The sequence below is a fragment of the Populus euphratica genome, unplaced genomic scaffold (genome assembly GCF_000495115.2).
Source record: "Populus euphratica unplaced genomic scaffold, PopEup_1.0 scaffold193.1, whole genome shotgun sequence".
Taxonomy (NCBI): domain Eukaryota; kingdom Viridiplantae; phylum Streptophyta; class Magnoliopsida; order Malpighiales; family Salicaceae; genus Populus; species Populus euphratica.
The window spans coordinates 430,368-447,566 of record NW_011500023.1 but is presented as its reverse complement, the minus strand read 5'-3'; the positions used below and the strand labels follow the sequence as shown (position 1 = coordinate 447,566).

The following is a 17,199-nucleotide window of genomic DNA, read 5'->3' as shown; positions in this document are numbered from 1 at the left end:
TATATTTAGAGCAAAAATATACATCTAGCAGTTTTGTAATTGCGATCAAACTCAGGTATGTGACAAATAATTCAAAGCATCACGACTACATAGTTTCTTGCATATATTGATTATAATTCGGAAGCGCAAAAAATGAGTTCCAAGGACGAGCTTTGCACAGAATAACTCCATGTGGTAATGCACAGATGCAAATCGAGACAGGAAAACATAACATCAAAACTGTATACAGAAAAATTAGCCCAAATCTATTTATAGTCACCACCAGCTTTACACTCATACATAGATAGCATTTAACTTTGGTCAGTTGTATGTCTACTACAATTTTTTTTTTTTTTTTTTGGCCTGCACGCTCGTGAACATTATTTAATTGAGAACAAAGTGATACCTCGAATCCACATAACTCTCTACATCCCAGAGGAAAGAACCAAAAGTAACAGCTTCCAAAGCAAGTCTCTTCAAACCACCTAAGCTGATCTTAACTAGTTCATCCTTGGAAGTATCAATGGTCCCTTGAGGCGTTATGACAATCTCAGGTCTTCCGAACAAGGCCTCAGTGTGCTTCTCAATGATGCTAACAGCCTCTTTTGATCTTATTGTCGCATACCTTTGAAGTGTCTCCCCATCAAAAGACATAACATAATTTCGCAATCGTGAAGCCTTTAATCCATTTCCAAATCCTCCAGGACTGATACCACCAGAAATGGCTTCAGGATGGGAAGACAAAGCTTGATAGGATAACCCTCGACCACCAGGTTTCACATCCTGACCCACAGCTTTGTGAATATCACTCTCTCTCTCATCCACACCATTTGGCAGGGTTTTCATTGTCTTCTCAAGCTGAAACCTTTGATCAACTCGCTTTAGGAAGTATCCATACATCACGGATGCTGCATAGACCTGTCCAACCCTGAGTTTGCTTATCTGAGCTACAACAGTTGAATCACCCACCCGATTTCCTAAAATGAGAGTTAGATGGTTCTGAATCATTTCATATGCTTCAGGCGAGTGAAGTTGTTCAAGCTTCTCATCTTGGCTAGGCCAAGAGTCCACTTGACCAGATGACTCTGTGGAAGAGGGGGCTATGGTGGGTATCAGAGAAACATTGGCATCCATGAACTTCTGCACAACCAATGCATACAAAATCTCTTCCAGGGCTTTTCTCCTCTCATTAGCCTTCACCTCAGCAATTCTCCTAATAATTTCAAAAACACAACATTAGATTCAATTTTCGGCATCAATAGCAGCACCTATAAAAGACAGTTATCTACCACAATCGTGAAACTAACCTATACAAAACCAAGTCGGTGCCAGTAGCAGAAGGATCTTCCTTCTGCTTCTCAGAATCACGATCAGTTTGAAGTTGCTCAAGCTGCTGCTCAACTGCTGCTGGCACAAGATGAGGGTGGCTAACCAAAATCTGGGATAAGAACTGCCCTATCGGAGACTCAAGCTGAAGCGGAGCAATTGGCACAATCGACCCTGAAGAATCTGAAGATGATGACGAAGATGCTCTCACTGCCATATATCTCCTACTTCCATATGCCACTCTCCTATGACTACCCAGCTTTGAGTATGAAACTGAAGAATGACGCTGGAATCCAGATAACACAAGAGGAATGAGGAATCAAACACCAGCTTTCAAAATATAGTCTCAAAATACAGAAAATCAACAGCAAAGTAGACTTTAAACGTCCCAAATAAACCCAAAGAAATTATAAACTTTTCAAAATTTCACGTGAAACAATTCTTAAAAGCTTCATTTTTTTGACAAAAATTCAAACAAAACCGCACATAGGAATCCATCTCCTAGAACAAATATTTTGTGTAAAACATAAAACTTCATTTACTGATAGCTCTTAAGCATGCAGTAGCTTGCATAATTTAAGCATATACTCTCCTCGGACACAAAATTCATACATAAACCCAAAAACCCATTATCCAAAACCCCCAAAATAAGGCTAACCGGTAATACCTTAATAGGAAAACGCACAAAATCTTGTTTATTGGTAGCTAAAAAACCCAATCTAGCAACAGATTTTCCAGGTCCAGAGATCCCAATTGAAGATCCAATAACAGTAGCTGTAGCTGCTTCCATTTACACCACTCTACAAAACCCAAAAACCCTTTTGTTAGATTCCATCAAAAACCCTTTAAAACAAGGAAGATTGTTGATTCTAGCTTGAATTTGATGATGTATACTTACACTTTTAAGTAGCTGAAACGAATATGTCGAAAGATAGAAGGAAGAGAGCCTTTTCTTTTGAGAGACACAGAGAGAGAGATGTATTGAAGGTGATCGTTGTTTGTTTGAGCTGGTGGACACGCAACTCCCATTTATAAGAGTCAGATTGTGATAAACGTTGCTGACGTTACAAGATAAGTTAAAGTCCCTTGAATCTTAGTTAATTTCACTTTTGCCATTGGTTGGTTTATTAAAAAAACGTTTTTGAATTTTTTTTATTGTTGATATTGAAAATAATTTTTAAAAAATAAAAAAATAATATTTTAATATATTTATTAGTAAAAAATATTTTGAAAACAATTATGATTATATTTTCAAATATCCCTTAATTTTTTTCTTTTAAATTTAAGTAAACCTTATCCTTAAAAAGCATACTTTATAATCTTAAATGAGCAAGTAAAACTCTTTAATAATACATTATTGTTTTTAAAATAATTATCATGATAGAAATATTTATTAAAAAAAAATTAGAAAAAAATAATTTTGTCAATAACAGATGTTTTCTTAAAAAGTTGTTGAAATCTTTCTCAATTTCACTTAATATTCACAAATTATATAAACAAATTTCACAAAATTTTTATTTTAAAAAAATGATAAGTTATGGTTAATAGTGAATCATGAAACTGTGTATTTTAAATTATTAATTAGTCATAAATAAAATAATTGATAGATTATCTTGAATAATTTATTTGTGACTATAATATTTTCTAGTAGTAAAATTCAAATAAGAAGCACAATTAAGATTTTAAAAACATATACAAGTAAGATTTCATATGATTTGTTTGAATATATTCAAACAAAACATCCAATCTTCAAATAGATTTTTTAATGTTTTTTTATTAGATCTTAAACATAGAAATTAATTTGGCAAGAAAAAGCTTTGCCAAAAAAAAATTTTTTATAAGAAAGAAATGTAAAAAACTTTCTTTCCATTTCACATTTCTTTATGAAAATTATATTTAAAAATAAAATTCCAACAACCAAAACTCCAAAACCTAACAAAAACCATGTTCCTAGTGTTATTATAAAACCATCTACAAACAATATGCAAATATGTCTAAACAATTGAAGGTCCATTATTATATTTTATTTAAAAATAATGATTTTTCAAGACAATCAATCATTCAAAAGTTTTGAATGATACTCCCACTAATCATTCTACTTATATTTTATTAGCCCAATATTTGTTGGGTAGCTAATAATATATCATTAAATGGAGGGGTTGTTAGGTAATTTGGCTGTAAAGATTTTTTTTTTTTGTCCATGTACTAGAGGAAGACAAAACAAAAGGTGAGAAGGGCAGTCCAATTTAGGGTTTGAATGTGGGACCCAATTTGGGGCTAGATGTCCACCGTCCCTAACACATACGTTTTAGCTTGTGGAATGTGCTTGTGGTGCCCATGAAAGCTCAAAATCATAGCTCTCCTTGACATGAGTTTACGCGTCTCGTTGTGAGTCTATCATCCTTTTGTGGCTTTACATTTATTTCATTTATTATTTCCTTTTTTTCTTCTTTTTTTTTTAAATTCTACGTTAATGGTATTTTCATCGAATTTCCTGGACATATATTGAACCATTCTTATAAATATATAATAATTTATTTTCTTATTGTCTCGTGATCTTAGATTTAAATTTATTTTTCATCCAAATAGGCCAACTATGCTCCTCCAAAGAATTTCTTTTGGACTTGAAGCCTTTTTCAATTTAAGAGTGCTTAATTTAACCCCATCTAGATGAATATTGACTTGAACCACTGCAAGTGGATGATTATTATTTTTAAATAGATATTTTAATAGTGAATATATAATATGAATATTATCAAGATATATTATTGTATTGTTACTTCAATTCCTCCCCCTCTCTTTGCAATTCACAAACTCAATCCAAGATATGTATTAAATAGATATTTTGTTCATATAATAGTTTAAAATCTAATTTACCAAGATATATGCATCAGTATTATATCTAATGTCTAAGTGTGTGTAAGATATTTATATATTTTTAATCCTCTCTCTCTATATATGCTCTATTATTTTATATGAAATAATAAAAAAAAATCAATTAATCAATGTTTGGTATGAATATATTATAATTTTTTTTATTTTTCACTTGATAAATAACAAATAAGATATAGACACAATAACAACTCATTCATGGTATTATTGTATGGTCACTTCAATTACTTCCCCTCTCTTTGCAATGGTCTATTTTAATTTTTGATGGAGGTGTAAGCTAAATAGGACAGCTACAACTCAAAAATCACATGAAAAACATAAAAGGTTCACTGAGCTAAGAGAATTGCAAATGTAAATCTTGAACTCATAGTTTTATTCTTTAAAAAATAAAGTATATGATAGTTATCTCCTCAAGAGATTTATGAGACCTGTCAATAAGTTAAAAAACTTTACCTCTACTAGAAAACAATTAAAAATAAAAAATATACAAAAAATCCAAATTAAAACATAAAATTAAAAAAAATTAGGAAAACAAGTTATAAAAGAAGCATAGGGCTCAAAACATGATTATAAAAGATTTAATAACCTATTCAATGTATGTAGTGGTTTCTAAAAAAAATTATTTTTAAAATCATTTATAAAATTTTAAATTTAATCCAATAATTAGATTTTTTGTTATTACAGTTTTTAGAAACTAACCCGTTCTAATCATTTCATAACTTTCATGTTTAAAATTTGAGTATGAATGATAATGTTATTTTATGCGTTTTTTCGTGGTTCTAATACTAACATTTTTTATACCACCGAAGCCTATAGAGATTTTAACATTTTATGTAAAAAAGAAAAAGAAAGAAGCAGTGGCGGAGATGAGAAGCCAGTGAAGCCCTAACCCCTGCAAATAAATAATAATAATAATAATAATATCCCCCCATAAAACCAGTAAAATTTAAAATTTGACCTCCCAAAAACTTTTCCTGGCTTTTGGCTCCCTAAAAATAATTCATGACTCCTCCCCCTGTACACAAGGCCTCATTTGTCGCCACTTGCATCCAAGGAAGGGGTTTTGGTACTTAAAAAACCTTGTAATTTTTGCCATGCAAAAAACAAGACAAAATTAATGATAAATCTCACCAGAAACATATAAATGGTAAAGATAGAATAAAAAAAAAAGAAATAATATTCGACGATTTAGGATTACCGTCGACACATATGGAGCTTGAAAGATCTAATTAAGATTGAATCTATTTCATTTACAAATATCCCTTTGCTTAGTGAAGACGACTTACCAATCCTTACAATTAGAAGATAAGGAAACAATATACTATAAACATATAATGTAAATTTTATTCCAGAAAAGAACTCCGGAAGGAAGGATAATTAATTTTAAAGTACTACTAAATTTATTAATAAATTCGTTATCCCACTTAATGATTTTTTTTCTTCTAGATAAAGACCATTTCCTTTTCAATTTGAAGTACCCATGTAACAATTTTTATCATGTACAATCAAAAATCTATTTTAGGTAGATGGTTTGGATTATAGGTTGAGAGGGAAATGATATTGTTTTAATTTAAAAAAATATTTTAAAAAATTTTCTTTAAAAAAATCAAATTAAATTTTAATTTGATTAATTATGTAATAACTGATTAATTTTAAATTTATTTTTTCTAAAACTTAACTTAGATTAGAGATTAGAGTCTGCGGTTGAAAAGTATTTTTATAAAAAAATATTATTCTTTTTAAAATATTTAGGATTTTTAGATTATGTTGATATGTTAATGTTAAAATAAATTTTAAAAAATAAAAAATATAATTTTTTAATTTATTTTTAAATAAAAATATTTTATAAAATAATTGTTGCTACAATACCATTTAAACTTTAAATTATTTAAATTTTATTATTTAGATTTGGTCGGAATGAGTTTAATAATTAAATGTATAATAGTCATTTTAAAAAAGTTATTAAAACTTAGGTTAACCATTTTTATAATGAATTTATCACTATTCTTATTTTTAATATGTTTTTTAAGGATAAAACGCCAAGAAATCATTAATATTTTAAATATTAATACACTAAAACTATCCGTGAATTATCGGTCGTTGGATCAAATAGGATAGTTAAATGTCGTGTCGCGCTCTAAATCACGCTAAGTACTAGTATATAAAAACTAACGAAGATGGCACCTGACTTGACTTTTCACTAAAACGACACGCCGGCAGGTTAGCAGCAAACGTCAACCGACGAAAAAACATTTTTGCTTTGAACACTTGTTAGTTTGTTACTTGCTCACATTTGAACTACTTTTGACTTTTCGCTTCCAGATTGCACCATAACTTTTGGGCTAACTACAATTCAATACCCCAACTATGATGAAATATCAAACCTACCCTTAGAACCACTAATATTCCAATTTTAGCCTTGTTGTTATTATTTTTTTTCTCAAAACAAGTTGGCGATGTGGTCTAGCTACAATTGGAGCTTAGTTGTGGCTAAACAAGAAATAAATTAGTTGTGGGAGTTTACCTCAACATGATTAAGTAAACAAATTAAAATACAAATTAATTCGTTATTTGGATTGATTGAATGCATGTTATTAAATAAAACCAAGTTCCTAAAGATTTTCTTCATAAAAAGTGATCGAGTGATATAATTGCTAGGTCCATGAAAAAAGATAGTAAATTAGACAGAATCTATAATGTGGGTACTGATTTGAAATCCTTAATATAGCTTGTAGACTAATTCATACCTGCACAAAAATATTTCTTACTTATCCATCAGTAGTTACGTCAAATCTAACGGAATAGCCAGCAACCACCAGACTTGACTTCTTCTTCCGTTACCCAACTCCGTCTCCTCTCTCTCTTTCTTTGACTCTTCTTCCACTGTAGATACACTAACCGCTTCCTCCTTTTCTCTTCCATTTTCTCCCACTTTCTCTCATTTTCTCAGCAATCAAACAAACAAAATCTCTGATGGAAACGACGATAGAAACAGAAGGAGGGGAAGAAAACGCGTGGGAAGAAGTAATACGGAGGATGTTACCAGCAGGAGCACCATTACCAGACGAAGATCATCTCGATTACTCAATCGCCATCGAATACGAAGGCCCTCCAGTTCCTTACGAAGTCCCTCGCGTCGATCCGTTAAATCTCAATTCATTATCGATTCGTACTTCCTCTCTCGCTTCTACCGAAGAATCGAAATCAAGACCAAGCATTCCTGTCGCCTCTCCAGTTTCAAGATTCACCAGATTTAGCAACCACAACGGAAACGCTAGAAGATTTTATCCAGAGAGAGTAGAAGTAGAGGAAGGAAATTATGAAGAGGAAAATGATAGGAGGAGTGAAGGAGGAAGGCGAGGGAATGTTGTTACGTTTAATACGCCGAAAGATTCGGAGACTGAGGAAGGAGAAGATGAGGAGGATGGCTATTCCTCCACGCAATCTGATTTGACAACGACAAGGAGGGAAGAGAGTAAAGGAGTGAAGAGGAAGGGTGGAGTTTGTAGTAGGTGTGGTAAGAAGAATAGATTGAAGGAGAGGGAAACGTGTTTGGCTTGTGAGAAGAGGTACTGTAGCAATTGTTTGTTGAAAGCCATGGGATCAATGCCAGAAGGGAGGAAATGTGTGAGTTGTATTGGAAAACCAATTGAGGAATCGAAGAGGTCGAGTTTAGGCAAATGTTCGAGGATTTTGGCGAGGGTTTGTAGTCCTTTGGAGGTTAGACAGATAATGAAGGCGGAGAAGGAGTGTGCTGCTAATCAGTTGAGGCCGGAGCAGTTGATTGTGAATGGGAGGCAGTTGAGACAAGAGGAATTGGCTGAGGTTTTGGGGTGTGCGTTGCCGCCGCAGAAGTTGAAGCCTGGAAAGTATTGGTATGATAAGGATTCGGGGCTTTGGGGGAAGGTGAAAGAAAGACTGTTAAAGTTTATTTGGTTTTTGAAATGGGTTTATATTGTGTTAATTGTTTTTGTATGTTGGATTTCAGGAGGGAGAGAAACCGGATAGGATTATCAGTTCCAAATTGAATGTTGGTGGTAAGCTTCGGCCGGATGCTAGTAATGGAAATACGAAGGTTTATATTAATGGCCGTGAAATTACCACGATTGAGCTCAGAATGTTGAAGGTATCTTTATTTCCTTGTATGTGTGTGTGATTTAGTAATCATGGTGTACAAGTGACTTAGTAATTGTGGCAAAACCAAGTTAGAAAGCCTAGTGCTTTTGCTGGGGATGAGGTGACTGGATCCTACATTCAAATACTATACATGACTGATATGAATCTAGTGTTCGAAACTAGTCCACTCTAGAAATGCTTAATTATAGTCATGATTTGTATGAGTTCTGAAAACTGTAGCATGAAGTTTAGTGTGATGCAAGGAATAGTCTTATAGAAGTTCGTGAGTCTAGTTGACCTAAAGTTTCACATGGAAGATAGCTTTTAACTTGGGAGGAGGTTGATCTTAGATAGATGATGACTGGGTTCATAAAAGTCAGGAAGGAGATTATAGAATCCATGAATGGAAATAGAAAATTAATGATAGAATTTCATCCACGAACTACAGCAGGGAAGAACCTGCTCCAGCAAATACCTGCTAATGTGCCTGAACATTATAGTAATGGAGCTAGAACTTCCTTTATTTTCATTTGGTGCCAAGTGCGGTGGTAGTGTTTTTTCAAGACTATCACTCTTCTAGGGCATCAAACAATCCACTTTGATATTCCCCTACCAATGAAGAGAGATTTGGATGGGAGAAATGGTTGTGTGTGTGTGTGTGTTGGGGAGACAGAGTGAGATGTTAGTCTTTGCTGGTGGCTAGCAAAAAACTGTTGACATTCCTAACTATTAAAAGAATTCCTTTTTCTTTGAAAACTATCTGAAGATTTGGAGAATTTTGCACAAGCAAACATGCCGATGATGTTTTAGTTCTTGTCCATTTCCAAAGTGGCACAACATTGGAAACTGATGACATGCTGTTTTAGTTTTTATACTTGATGTCTATACAGTTGTGATATGTTTGCAGTTTTATGATACGTTTGCCTATGCTTCATTGGCTGCATCATTCAATTCTGATAGTTTGGCTGAGGTCAGGCTTTGGTCTCATTGCTTAAACTGATGACATTCATTTCAGCTTGCAAACGTACAGTGCCCAAGGGATACTCATTTCTGGGTGTATGATGATGGATCTTATGAGGAAGAAGGCCAGAATAACATAAAGGGAAACATATGGGGAAAGGTTATCTCTTAATATCCCTCCCATCCGTTTTTAAGTCTCAATTCAACCAATGGTTTTGAAATGAATTTTATACAGTTGTCATCTGATTTTTGGTAGGCAGGCATCTACTCGATTCATCTGTTCAATATTTTCATTGCCTGTGCCACCTGGAAATCCTAACAGGCCAAAAGAAGATCCAACTACATTTTCAGGAAGGTCTATGCCTGAGTATTTGGAACAAGGAAGGATCCAGAAACTTCTGTTATTTGGGCTGGAAGGATCTGGAACGAGTACCATTTTCAAGCAGGTACATTCATGTTTTATCACTTTTGTTTTGACTTTCTTTATCACAAACATCCATTTTATTAGGTTTCAACTTGATTTTATTGCACACATTCATTTTATTAGGTTTTATTTATTATTTTCATCATTTCATGTTGCTGCTATTATTATGGAAAACACGGTTAACTATACCCCTCTCATCTATGTAATCGATACCTGTTACATCCTCGCACTTGTTGGAAGCTAAAGCAGGTATTCATGTAATTTGAGTAGTTGGTGTGATTACGCTATTGCTTAACTTTTGAATTTTTAAGATAGATACAAGCTATCAGTGCAAAACTGAAAACAACTATCTTTATTTGGGCTATTTTTTAACTGTCTATTGGGGCGCCTCACAGATGATAACCTTAGTGATCTATTAGTGTGATAGCTGTTTAGAAAAAGTAAATATGTTGTTATTCCTAATGGTCTTTGGCACATTGTTCTTCTGAACTTTTGCTCTACTTGTGATAATTCTTTGCATGGAGATGGGTGCTGGTTTAATGTTTATCATATTTCTCCTGGTGATCTTGATATTATTTCCTCTTTCAATGGAACAGGGCAAGTTCTTATATGGGAATAAGTTCACTCCTAACGAGTTGCAGGACATCAAACTCATGATTCAAAGCAATATGTACAGATATCTTAGCATATTGCTTGAAGGACGAGAGAGGTTTGAAGAGGAGGCTTTGTTGGAGAAGAGTACTGCTACAATCAATTCTGAAGAATGCGCTTCAGGTCTCTATACTAGTATTTTGTCATCTTATTCTTTCTAATTTATAATAAAACACGGAACCCTGTTCACTTTTGCATGAAGTTTTCCTAGTTTTGAATAAATATTTTGAACAGTTACTATTCATTTGATTGTGAGCAATATGCTAGATTGTTAAATCCTTGCTTTCCATAATAATATGAATATGCATAACATGCAAGTAGATGCTTGCCTTCAGCCTTAATAAACCTTAGTAAGTGGCTCAACCTGGAATAATGTCAGGTAAAAGAGAAGTTGAACCAGGAGAGAGCTGCATCTACTCGATTAATCAACGCTGCAAGCATTTTTCTGACTGGTTACTGGATATCATGGCTACGGGAGACTTGGATGCATTTTTTCCTGCTGCAACACGTGAGTATGCTCCTATTGTGGATGAGATCTGGAAGGACCGTGCTATTCAGGAAACTTACAAGAGAAGGGAGGAATTGCATCATCTTCTCGATGTTGCCAAATATTTCTTAGACCGGGTATGCCGCAAGCATCTCTACTCTTGCTTTGTTTATTTATAAGGGCTAGAAGTTGTCCATGTTCTTTTTTGTGCAGCTCTTCCTTATATTGTCTCCTCCCCCTATCTCATCCTTTCTGGAATTTTTGGAATGGGAGTATAATCATTGTAGATTAGATGCCCAACGCTTTGCTGTGTCAAATATATTACTCAGTAATATATTAAAGTAATGTATTATGATATTATTTCTTGCAGGCCATTGAGATATCGAGCAATGAGTACGAACCTTCAGAGAAGGACATTTTATATGCTGAAGGAGTCACACAGAATAACAGTCTTGCATTTATGGATTTTTCATTTGATGATAGAAGCCCTATGTCTGAGATATACAATGAAAACATTGACTATCCACCTCCCTTGACCAAGTAAAAATCCTCTTTCTTTCTTTCTGCATCATCTAGTACCTTCATCGCTGCTTAGAGTAATTTTCTGTCATCTCTCTGGGAATTTCCCATTGCCTCAGGTACCAACTAATTCGCATAAATTCAAAGGGATTGCGTGATGGTTGCAAGTGGCTGGAAATGTTTGAAGATGTGAGGGCAATTATCTTCTGTGTTGCATTAAGCGACTACGACCAGATGTGGGCCCATGGTGCGGGTCCTCTTTGTAACAAAATGATTGCTAGCAGAGACATGTTTGAGAGCCTGGTTAGGCATCCTTGTTTCAGGGACACCCCTTTTGTGCTTTTGCTAAACAAGTATGATGCATTCGAGGACAAGATCAGCCAGGTCCCTCTGTCTACCTGTGAGTGGTTTGAGGACTTCAGCCCTTTGAGGCCCCATCTTAAGAGTCAATCCCTGGCTCAGCAAGCTTACTATTATGTGGCAGTGAAATTCAAGGAGTTATATTCCTCAATTAGTGGCCAAAAGTTGTTTGTAACGCAGACCAGAGCTAGGGAACGTGCTTCAGTGGACGAAGCATTCAAGTACATAAGGGAGGTCCTCAAATGGGATGAAGAAAAGAATGATAACATGTATGGAATCCCTGGGGATGACTCGTTTTATAGCACGGAAATGAGCTCTTCTCCATTTATCAGACAGGAATAAGCCAACTGTGTTTGAATCAGGATATCAACGAGGTGAATTTGACATTGCAGTGTGATGTTTTTGGTTTGGATCAGGGTTGATTGATTCGTAAGCAACCACAATCTGATTTGGGGAGCTGATAATTGTTTTTTTATTATTTTTTTTTTGGGGGAGGGGGATTTATCCCATTTGTATATAGTTTCCGAATAAAACCAGTTTTGTGAAAAATGTGACTGTTTTTGGCATTCTATGGGAGCTGGGCAGTGTGAAATTGTGTTTTTTAAAAATTATTTTTTTATATTTTATTATTATTTTAATATGTTAGTATAAAAAATAATTTTTAAAAATTACAAAAAGTATTTTAATGTATTTAGGAGTAAAAAACACTTTAAACAACAATTTGTTTTTTTCCAAATATGTTTCTACTAGTTTTCTCTTATTAATATTCAAAGTCCAAATATGTTTCTACTAGTTTTCTCTTAATATTCAGAGTTCACTTTATTTTATTTCATGTTTGATATTATGATAGGTATTGGTTTCAAAGTGTTGTTTTTAGAAATTTATTAAAATAATATTTTTTTTTATTTTTAAAATTTATTTTTGATATTAAACATTAAAAAATTAATTTAAAGTAAAAAAAATTAAAATTTTCCAAAAAGATGGTTGTATGGGAAAAACAAAGATAACCCTAGTATTAAGCGTTTTTGCAAGCTTAGAATATTTCTATGTTTCATTCATGTGGTTGAATGTTTTCCTTTCTTACTTAAATTTTAAGTAAGTTATTATTTTACAAATGAATAAAAATATAAGAGGCTCTGTATTGTGAAAGATAAGTGGTCTGGTAAAAAGCATTTTTGAGCTGGGCTTTATATTTTATAATAACTCACTCATGTAGGTGCCTCAGTCTTCCGACTGTGTGAACTTTTTTAGACTATACTTGATTTGGGCTAAACCCGTCCTTATATTGATAGAGTAAAATCTATTTGATTACTTCAACTATTCAATTATAGTCGGTTAATGCAATATCAAGTCATTTTATACATATAAATATATAAAATAATACCTTGATATTTTTATAGCAGTTAGAAAGTTAACTGATAATCTTATAAAAAATAAATTTATAAAAATAATAAAAATTTATATAAATAAACCTGGCCCTACCATTAGCGATCCCTATTTTTTTATTTTTTTAAATAATGTTTATAAATGTAATAATAATAATTTTTTTAAATGTTATTTTAGAAATATATTAAAATGATTTTTTTATATTTTTAAAAAATTATTTTTGATACCAACACATTAAAATATCTAAAAAAACTAAAATAAAATTAATTTAAATCAAATAAAAAATTATTTTTTAAAAAAATAAAAAAATAAACATTCTTTTAATCACAAAATAAAAAAGAAATTAGAAGAGGAGAATCTTCATCACCGCGTCAAAACGACAAACAGTGTCTTCCCCTCTCTTGTCAACGGTCAACATTCAAAATATCCTTCACAAATAAATAATTAAGTATCCGCATACACTACCATTACAGTGCTCTATTCATCCATGTGAACGCGAACCTTAAACGCGGCTTGAAAGCTACACTTTTTGCGCATTCATGCCGTGTTTCTTTGCTTCTTTAAAACCCAACTCAACCAAACCCCATCTCATAATTTTCTGAACTGTCAAGGAAAACCTTTGTATCTTTTGAATAGCTAAAACATCAAGGAAACTGACCTTCACATCTCTTCTGCAAGCTAAGGGAAATGGTTTTTAGCTGGAAAAGGAAGAGAGCTGCTCAGGAAAAGCTGAAGAAAGGCGAGGAGTTGGTGATACCAAACCAGTTTCTTTGCCCAATATCTCTAGATCTTATGAAAGATCCGGTGACATTGTCTTCTGGGATAACGTATGATCGGGAGAGCATTGAAGCGTGGCTTGAAGGTGGGAGTTTTACGTGCCCGGCGACAAATCAAGTGCTAAGGAGTTTGGATCAGATTCCTAATCATAGTCTTAGGAGAATGATTCAAGATTGGGGTGTGGCGAATCGGAACTACGGCGTCGAACGAATCCCAACACCTAGAGTTCCGGTTTCGGGGATTCAGGTCTCGGAGGTTCTTCTTAGTTTGGAGGATTCAGTGAAGAGTTTGAATGGACTACAGTGCCTAGAGTTGGTGCACAAAATCAAGAAATGGGGCAGTGAAAGCGAGCGTAACAGGCGTTGTGTCGTAGCGAATGGAGCAATTCGTGTGCTTGCAGCTGCATTTGAAGCGTTTGCGAGGGATTCTTTTGAAAGCAATGCTACTTTGTTGGAGGAGATATTATCCAACATGAATTGGATGTTTCCTTTTTTCCAACATTCACTTGATACGGAAGCACAAGCACGTTTAGGATCGCAAGATTCTTTACGCTGCTTGGTGTGGTTCTTGAAATGTAGAGATCTTTCGGCGAAGCAAGACTCCATGATTGCATTGAAAGAACTTGCTTCTTCAGACCAAAAGCATGCAGAAGCACTGGCAACCATTGAAGAGGTGAATGAAGTGCTATTTAGGCTCATTAAGGAACCAATTTGCCCTACAATCACCAAAGCTTCTCTTATGGTAATATTCTATCTACTCTCATCTCCTCCCTCCACTAGCACAGAGATCAAATCAGAATTCGTCAAGATGGGCCTGCTCTCTTTGTTATTAGAAGTTACTGTAGACTCAGAAAAGAGCACAAGTGAGACAGCATTAGGTGTCTTTGACATACTTTGTGATTGTGAAGAAGGTAAAGAAGAGGCCTCTAGGAATGCTTTAACATGTCCAGTCTTGGTGAAGAAAATCTTAAGGGTATCAGAATTGGCAACCCAGTTCTCAGTCTCCGCCATTTGGAAGCTTAGCAAGCATGAAAAGGAACACGACGTGAATGTCCTGGTTGAGGCTCTTCAAGTAGGTATATTTCAGAAGCTAGTGTTGCTCTTACAGCTGGGCTGTGGGGGTGAGACCAAAGAGAAGGCGACAGAACTTTTGAAGCTGATGAATCCTTACAGAGCTGGATTGGAATGCATTGACTCAGTAGATTTCAAAAATCTAAAACGGTCATTCTGAAACACTGAAGATTTTGGAATATTCTGTTCAAACTCTTTTTTTTTTTCAGAACAATTTTGTAATTTGAAATGGTAAATTCAACATTATACACTCTAATTTCTTCTCCTGTTTATTGTATGAATGATTGGACTTGACTACATAATTAACAGAATCTTCTTCGATCTCTTACTCCTTTTCTAGAGTATAGTACATAGTATAAACATATCCACTAATTTAAATATATGTATTTTTTATTGTTTAAAACAATTTAAGCTTGAAATTTGTTACGGATATATTTATTAATACGACTCACTACATTATAATTTTTATTTTTAATTATAAATATTCATATCAGTTTACACATATCTTTAATAATCTTTCAAAACTCTAAAATTAAAAATAATGTAAATCTCTAATGATTCTAAGATCTATAATATTTAAATTAATGATATTTAAAGAAAAAATTCAATGTCTCGTCAAAGCTACATTCTTTATTCTTTAGGGTTACAATTATATTTATTTATTATTATATTGAAGTATGAGCATTAAAGAATAAAAATTATTGTAAGCTGGACGGAGAAATGTAGGCCACCAAACCACCCTTTTGAAGTAATCAAATTAATTTGGATGTTATTTTCCTTGTCAACTCTGTCACGGGGAGTTTCTTAATCATTCAGCGTGCACAATATTTCACCGTTGTTTTTTGAACTTGTCATGCACCTAAATCGATTTCAAACGGCATCTAGTTCCTGTTCCTCTGTTTACGCTGAAAAATATTGCACGTTCAAACCTCCAATAACTTGGAAGACTGGGGGTTTTGATCTCTTCAAACTAATTAACGGGTCAACTCGTGAGTTTGTTCACGGCTAGCTAGAAGCTAGGGAGACAACCATGGAGGGACTAAAAGGATTCAACTTGTTTTGCCATTGAATGCGTAAATAACTTAGAGAAGGTCATCAACCCATCAATTATATTTGTTTTTATTATTTTTAAATGGGTGTCGTCCTCCTGAACAATTGGCACAAAAGCATTTTAAAACCTTCCAAGGGGCGTTGTTTAGGACGGTGATGAAAATTAGTTTTTAAAATATACTTTTTAAAAAAAGTAAAATTATTTTTAAAATTAATATATCAAAACAATTGAAAATTATGGTCGGTAATGTTTTACCATGCTTGTGAGCATTGAAATTCTAGACTCCCCTTGCTTTTCATACTTCATTGACTACTTAACCTCGCTTCACGGATGGAACCAAATTAAGGGTTAGTATAAAGAGTACGGCGCCGCATGATTGAAATTATATTTTGCTATATAAAATTATAATAATTTTTGTGGTTACAATTTTAAAAAATCATATATTATAACTTTTTTTAACCAATATTTTAAAAAAAATCATAGAACCATGCAAAATTATAATATGTATTAATACTTGTCTCGCGATACGAAAGAGGGCCTAAATGTATACTATTCATTACATGATTATATACACGTGTTATCAAATGATGATTGTGCTCTTAGTATGAATTTTCATCATTCGTTAATACGAGTTTGAGGCAAACTTAAAACGTGTTACACGTTTACAATGATGTCTTTCTTTTCATTCTCCTGTACGAATTAGATAGCTACGAGGTTGCAATACTTTTTGAACTCTCTGGTTAGGCATTAGGTTATTATTTCATCACATGTATAAATAAGAAGTTATAATATAATAGTATTCGGCATTATAGTTGAAAAATATTTTTGAAATATTTTAAATTAATATATTTATGATATTTTTATATTATTATGATAAATTAATATCAAAAATAATTTTTTAAAAATAAATATTACTACATTTTCAAATATCTTATACGTATTAGACGTTATTAAACATGATTGATTTATTGCTTGATTGAATAAATGTTGTATGAATTCAAATGTGGGGCCCAACTTCTTCTTCTTTTCTTTTTTGCCCAAAGTGAAAGGGGAACTTGTGTGGTTTCAAATTAAGGTTGACGTTCTAGAGAAGTTGACTCTTAGTTATCACCATTCGTTCGGATTCTAGATATAACTGTGTAACGTGGCCGATTTATTTTGCGTTGCGAGTCATGTCAAAACAAATTAATATAAAAAAAGA

At 33.3% G+C, this 17,199-nt stretch overlaps 3 protein-coding genes across 3 annotated transcripts; 2 read left to right on the top strand and 1 right to left on the bottom strand.

Moving 5' to 3' along the window:
* Positions 1–224: 224 nt before the first annotated feature.
* On the bottom strand, positions 225–2,291 carry LOC105142042 (uncharacterized). The gene is made up of 4 exons (XM_011049490.1): positions 2,204–2,291; positions 1,973–2,105; positions 1,287–1,591; positions 225–1,192 (listed from the first exon to the last, which is right to left on the bottom strand). Exons 2-4 carry the CDS (start codon positions 2,093–2,095, stop codon positions 364–366), a joined length of 1,257 nt encoding a protein of 418 aa, XP_011047792.1. The 5' UTR covers positions 2,096–2,105; positions 2,204–2,291; the 3' UTR covers positions 225–363.
* Positions 2,292–7,028: 4,737 nt separating this feature from the next.
* LOC105142043 (extra-large guanine nucleotide-binding protein 3-like) lies at positions 7,029–12,300 on the top strand. Its single transcript, XM_011049491.1, has 8 exons — positions 7,029–8,103; positions 8,186–8,323; positions 9,329–9,433; positions 9,534–9,719; positions 10,294–10,471; positions 10,728–10,972; positions 11,206–11,375; positions 11,474–12,300. Exons 1-8 carry the CDS (start codon positions 7,171–7,173, stop codon positions 12,054–12,056), a joined length of 2,538 nt encoding a protein of 845 aa, XP_011047793.1. The 5' UTR covers positions 7,029–7,170; the 3' UTR covers positions 12,057–12,300.
* Positions 12,301–13,713: 1,413 nt separating this feature from the next.
* Positions 13,714–15,233, top strand: LOC105142044 (U-box domain-containing protein 21-like). Its single transcript, XM_011049492.1, has one exon. The coding sequence runs from the start codon at positions 13,788–13,790 to the stop codon at positions 15,105–15,107; it is 1,320 nt and encodes a 439-aa protein (XP_011047794.1). The 5' UTR covers positions 13,714–13,787; the 3' UTR covers positions 15,108–15,233.
* Positions 15,234–17,199: the final 1,966 nt, after the last annotated feature.

Coding starts and splice junctions, on each gene's coding strand:
- LOC105142042 (XM_011049490.1), bottom strand. CDS start 2,095: ATGGAAGCAGCTACAGCTACTGTTATTGGATCTTCAATTGGGATCTCT. Junction 1,592..1,972: donor TTGTGCGTTTTCCTATTAAG/GTATTACCGGTT, acceptor TCTGGATTCCAG/CGTCATTCTTCAGTTTCATA. Junction 1,193..1,286: donor ACCGACTTGGTTTTGTATAG/GTTAGTTTCACG, acceptor TGAAATTATTAG/GAGAATTGCTGAGGTGAAGG.
- LOC105142043 (XM_011049491.1), top strand. CDS start 7,171: ATGGAAACGACGATAGAAACAGAAGGAGGGGAAGAAAACGCGTGGGAA. Junction 8,324..9,328: donor TTGAGCTCAGAATGTTGAAG/GTATCTTTATTT, acceptor CATTCATTTCAG/CTTGCAAACGTACAGTGCCC. Junction 11,376..11,473: donor TATCCACCTCCCTTGACCAA/GTAAAAATCCTC, acceptor CCATTGCCTCAG/GTACCAACTAATTCGCATAA.
- LOC105142044 (XM_011049492.1), top strand. CDS start 13,788: ATGGTTTTTAGCTGGAAAAGGAAGAGAGCTGCTCAGGAAAAGCTGAAG.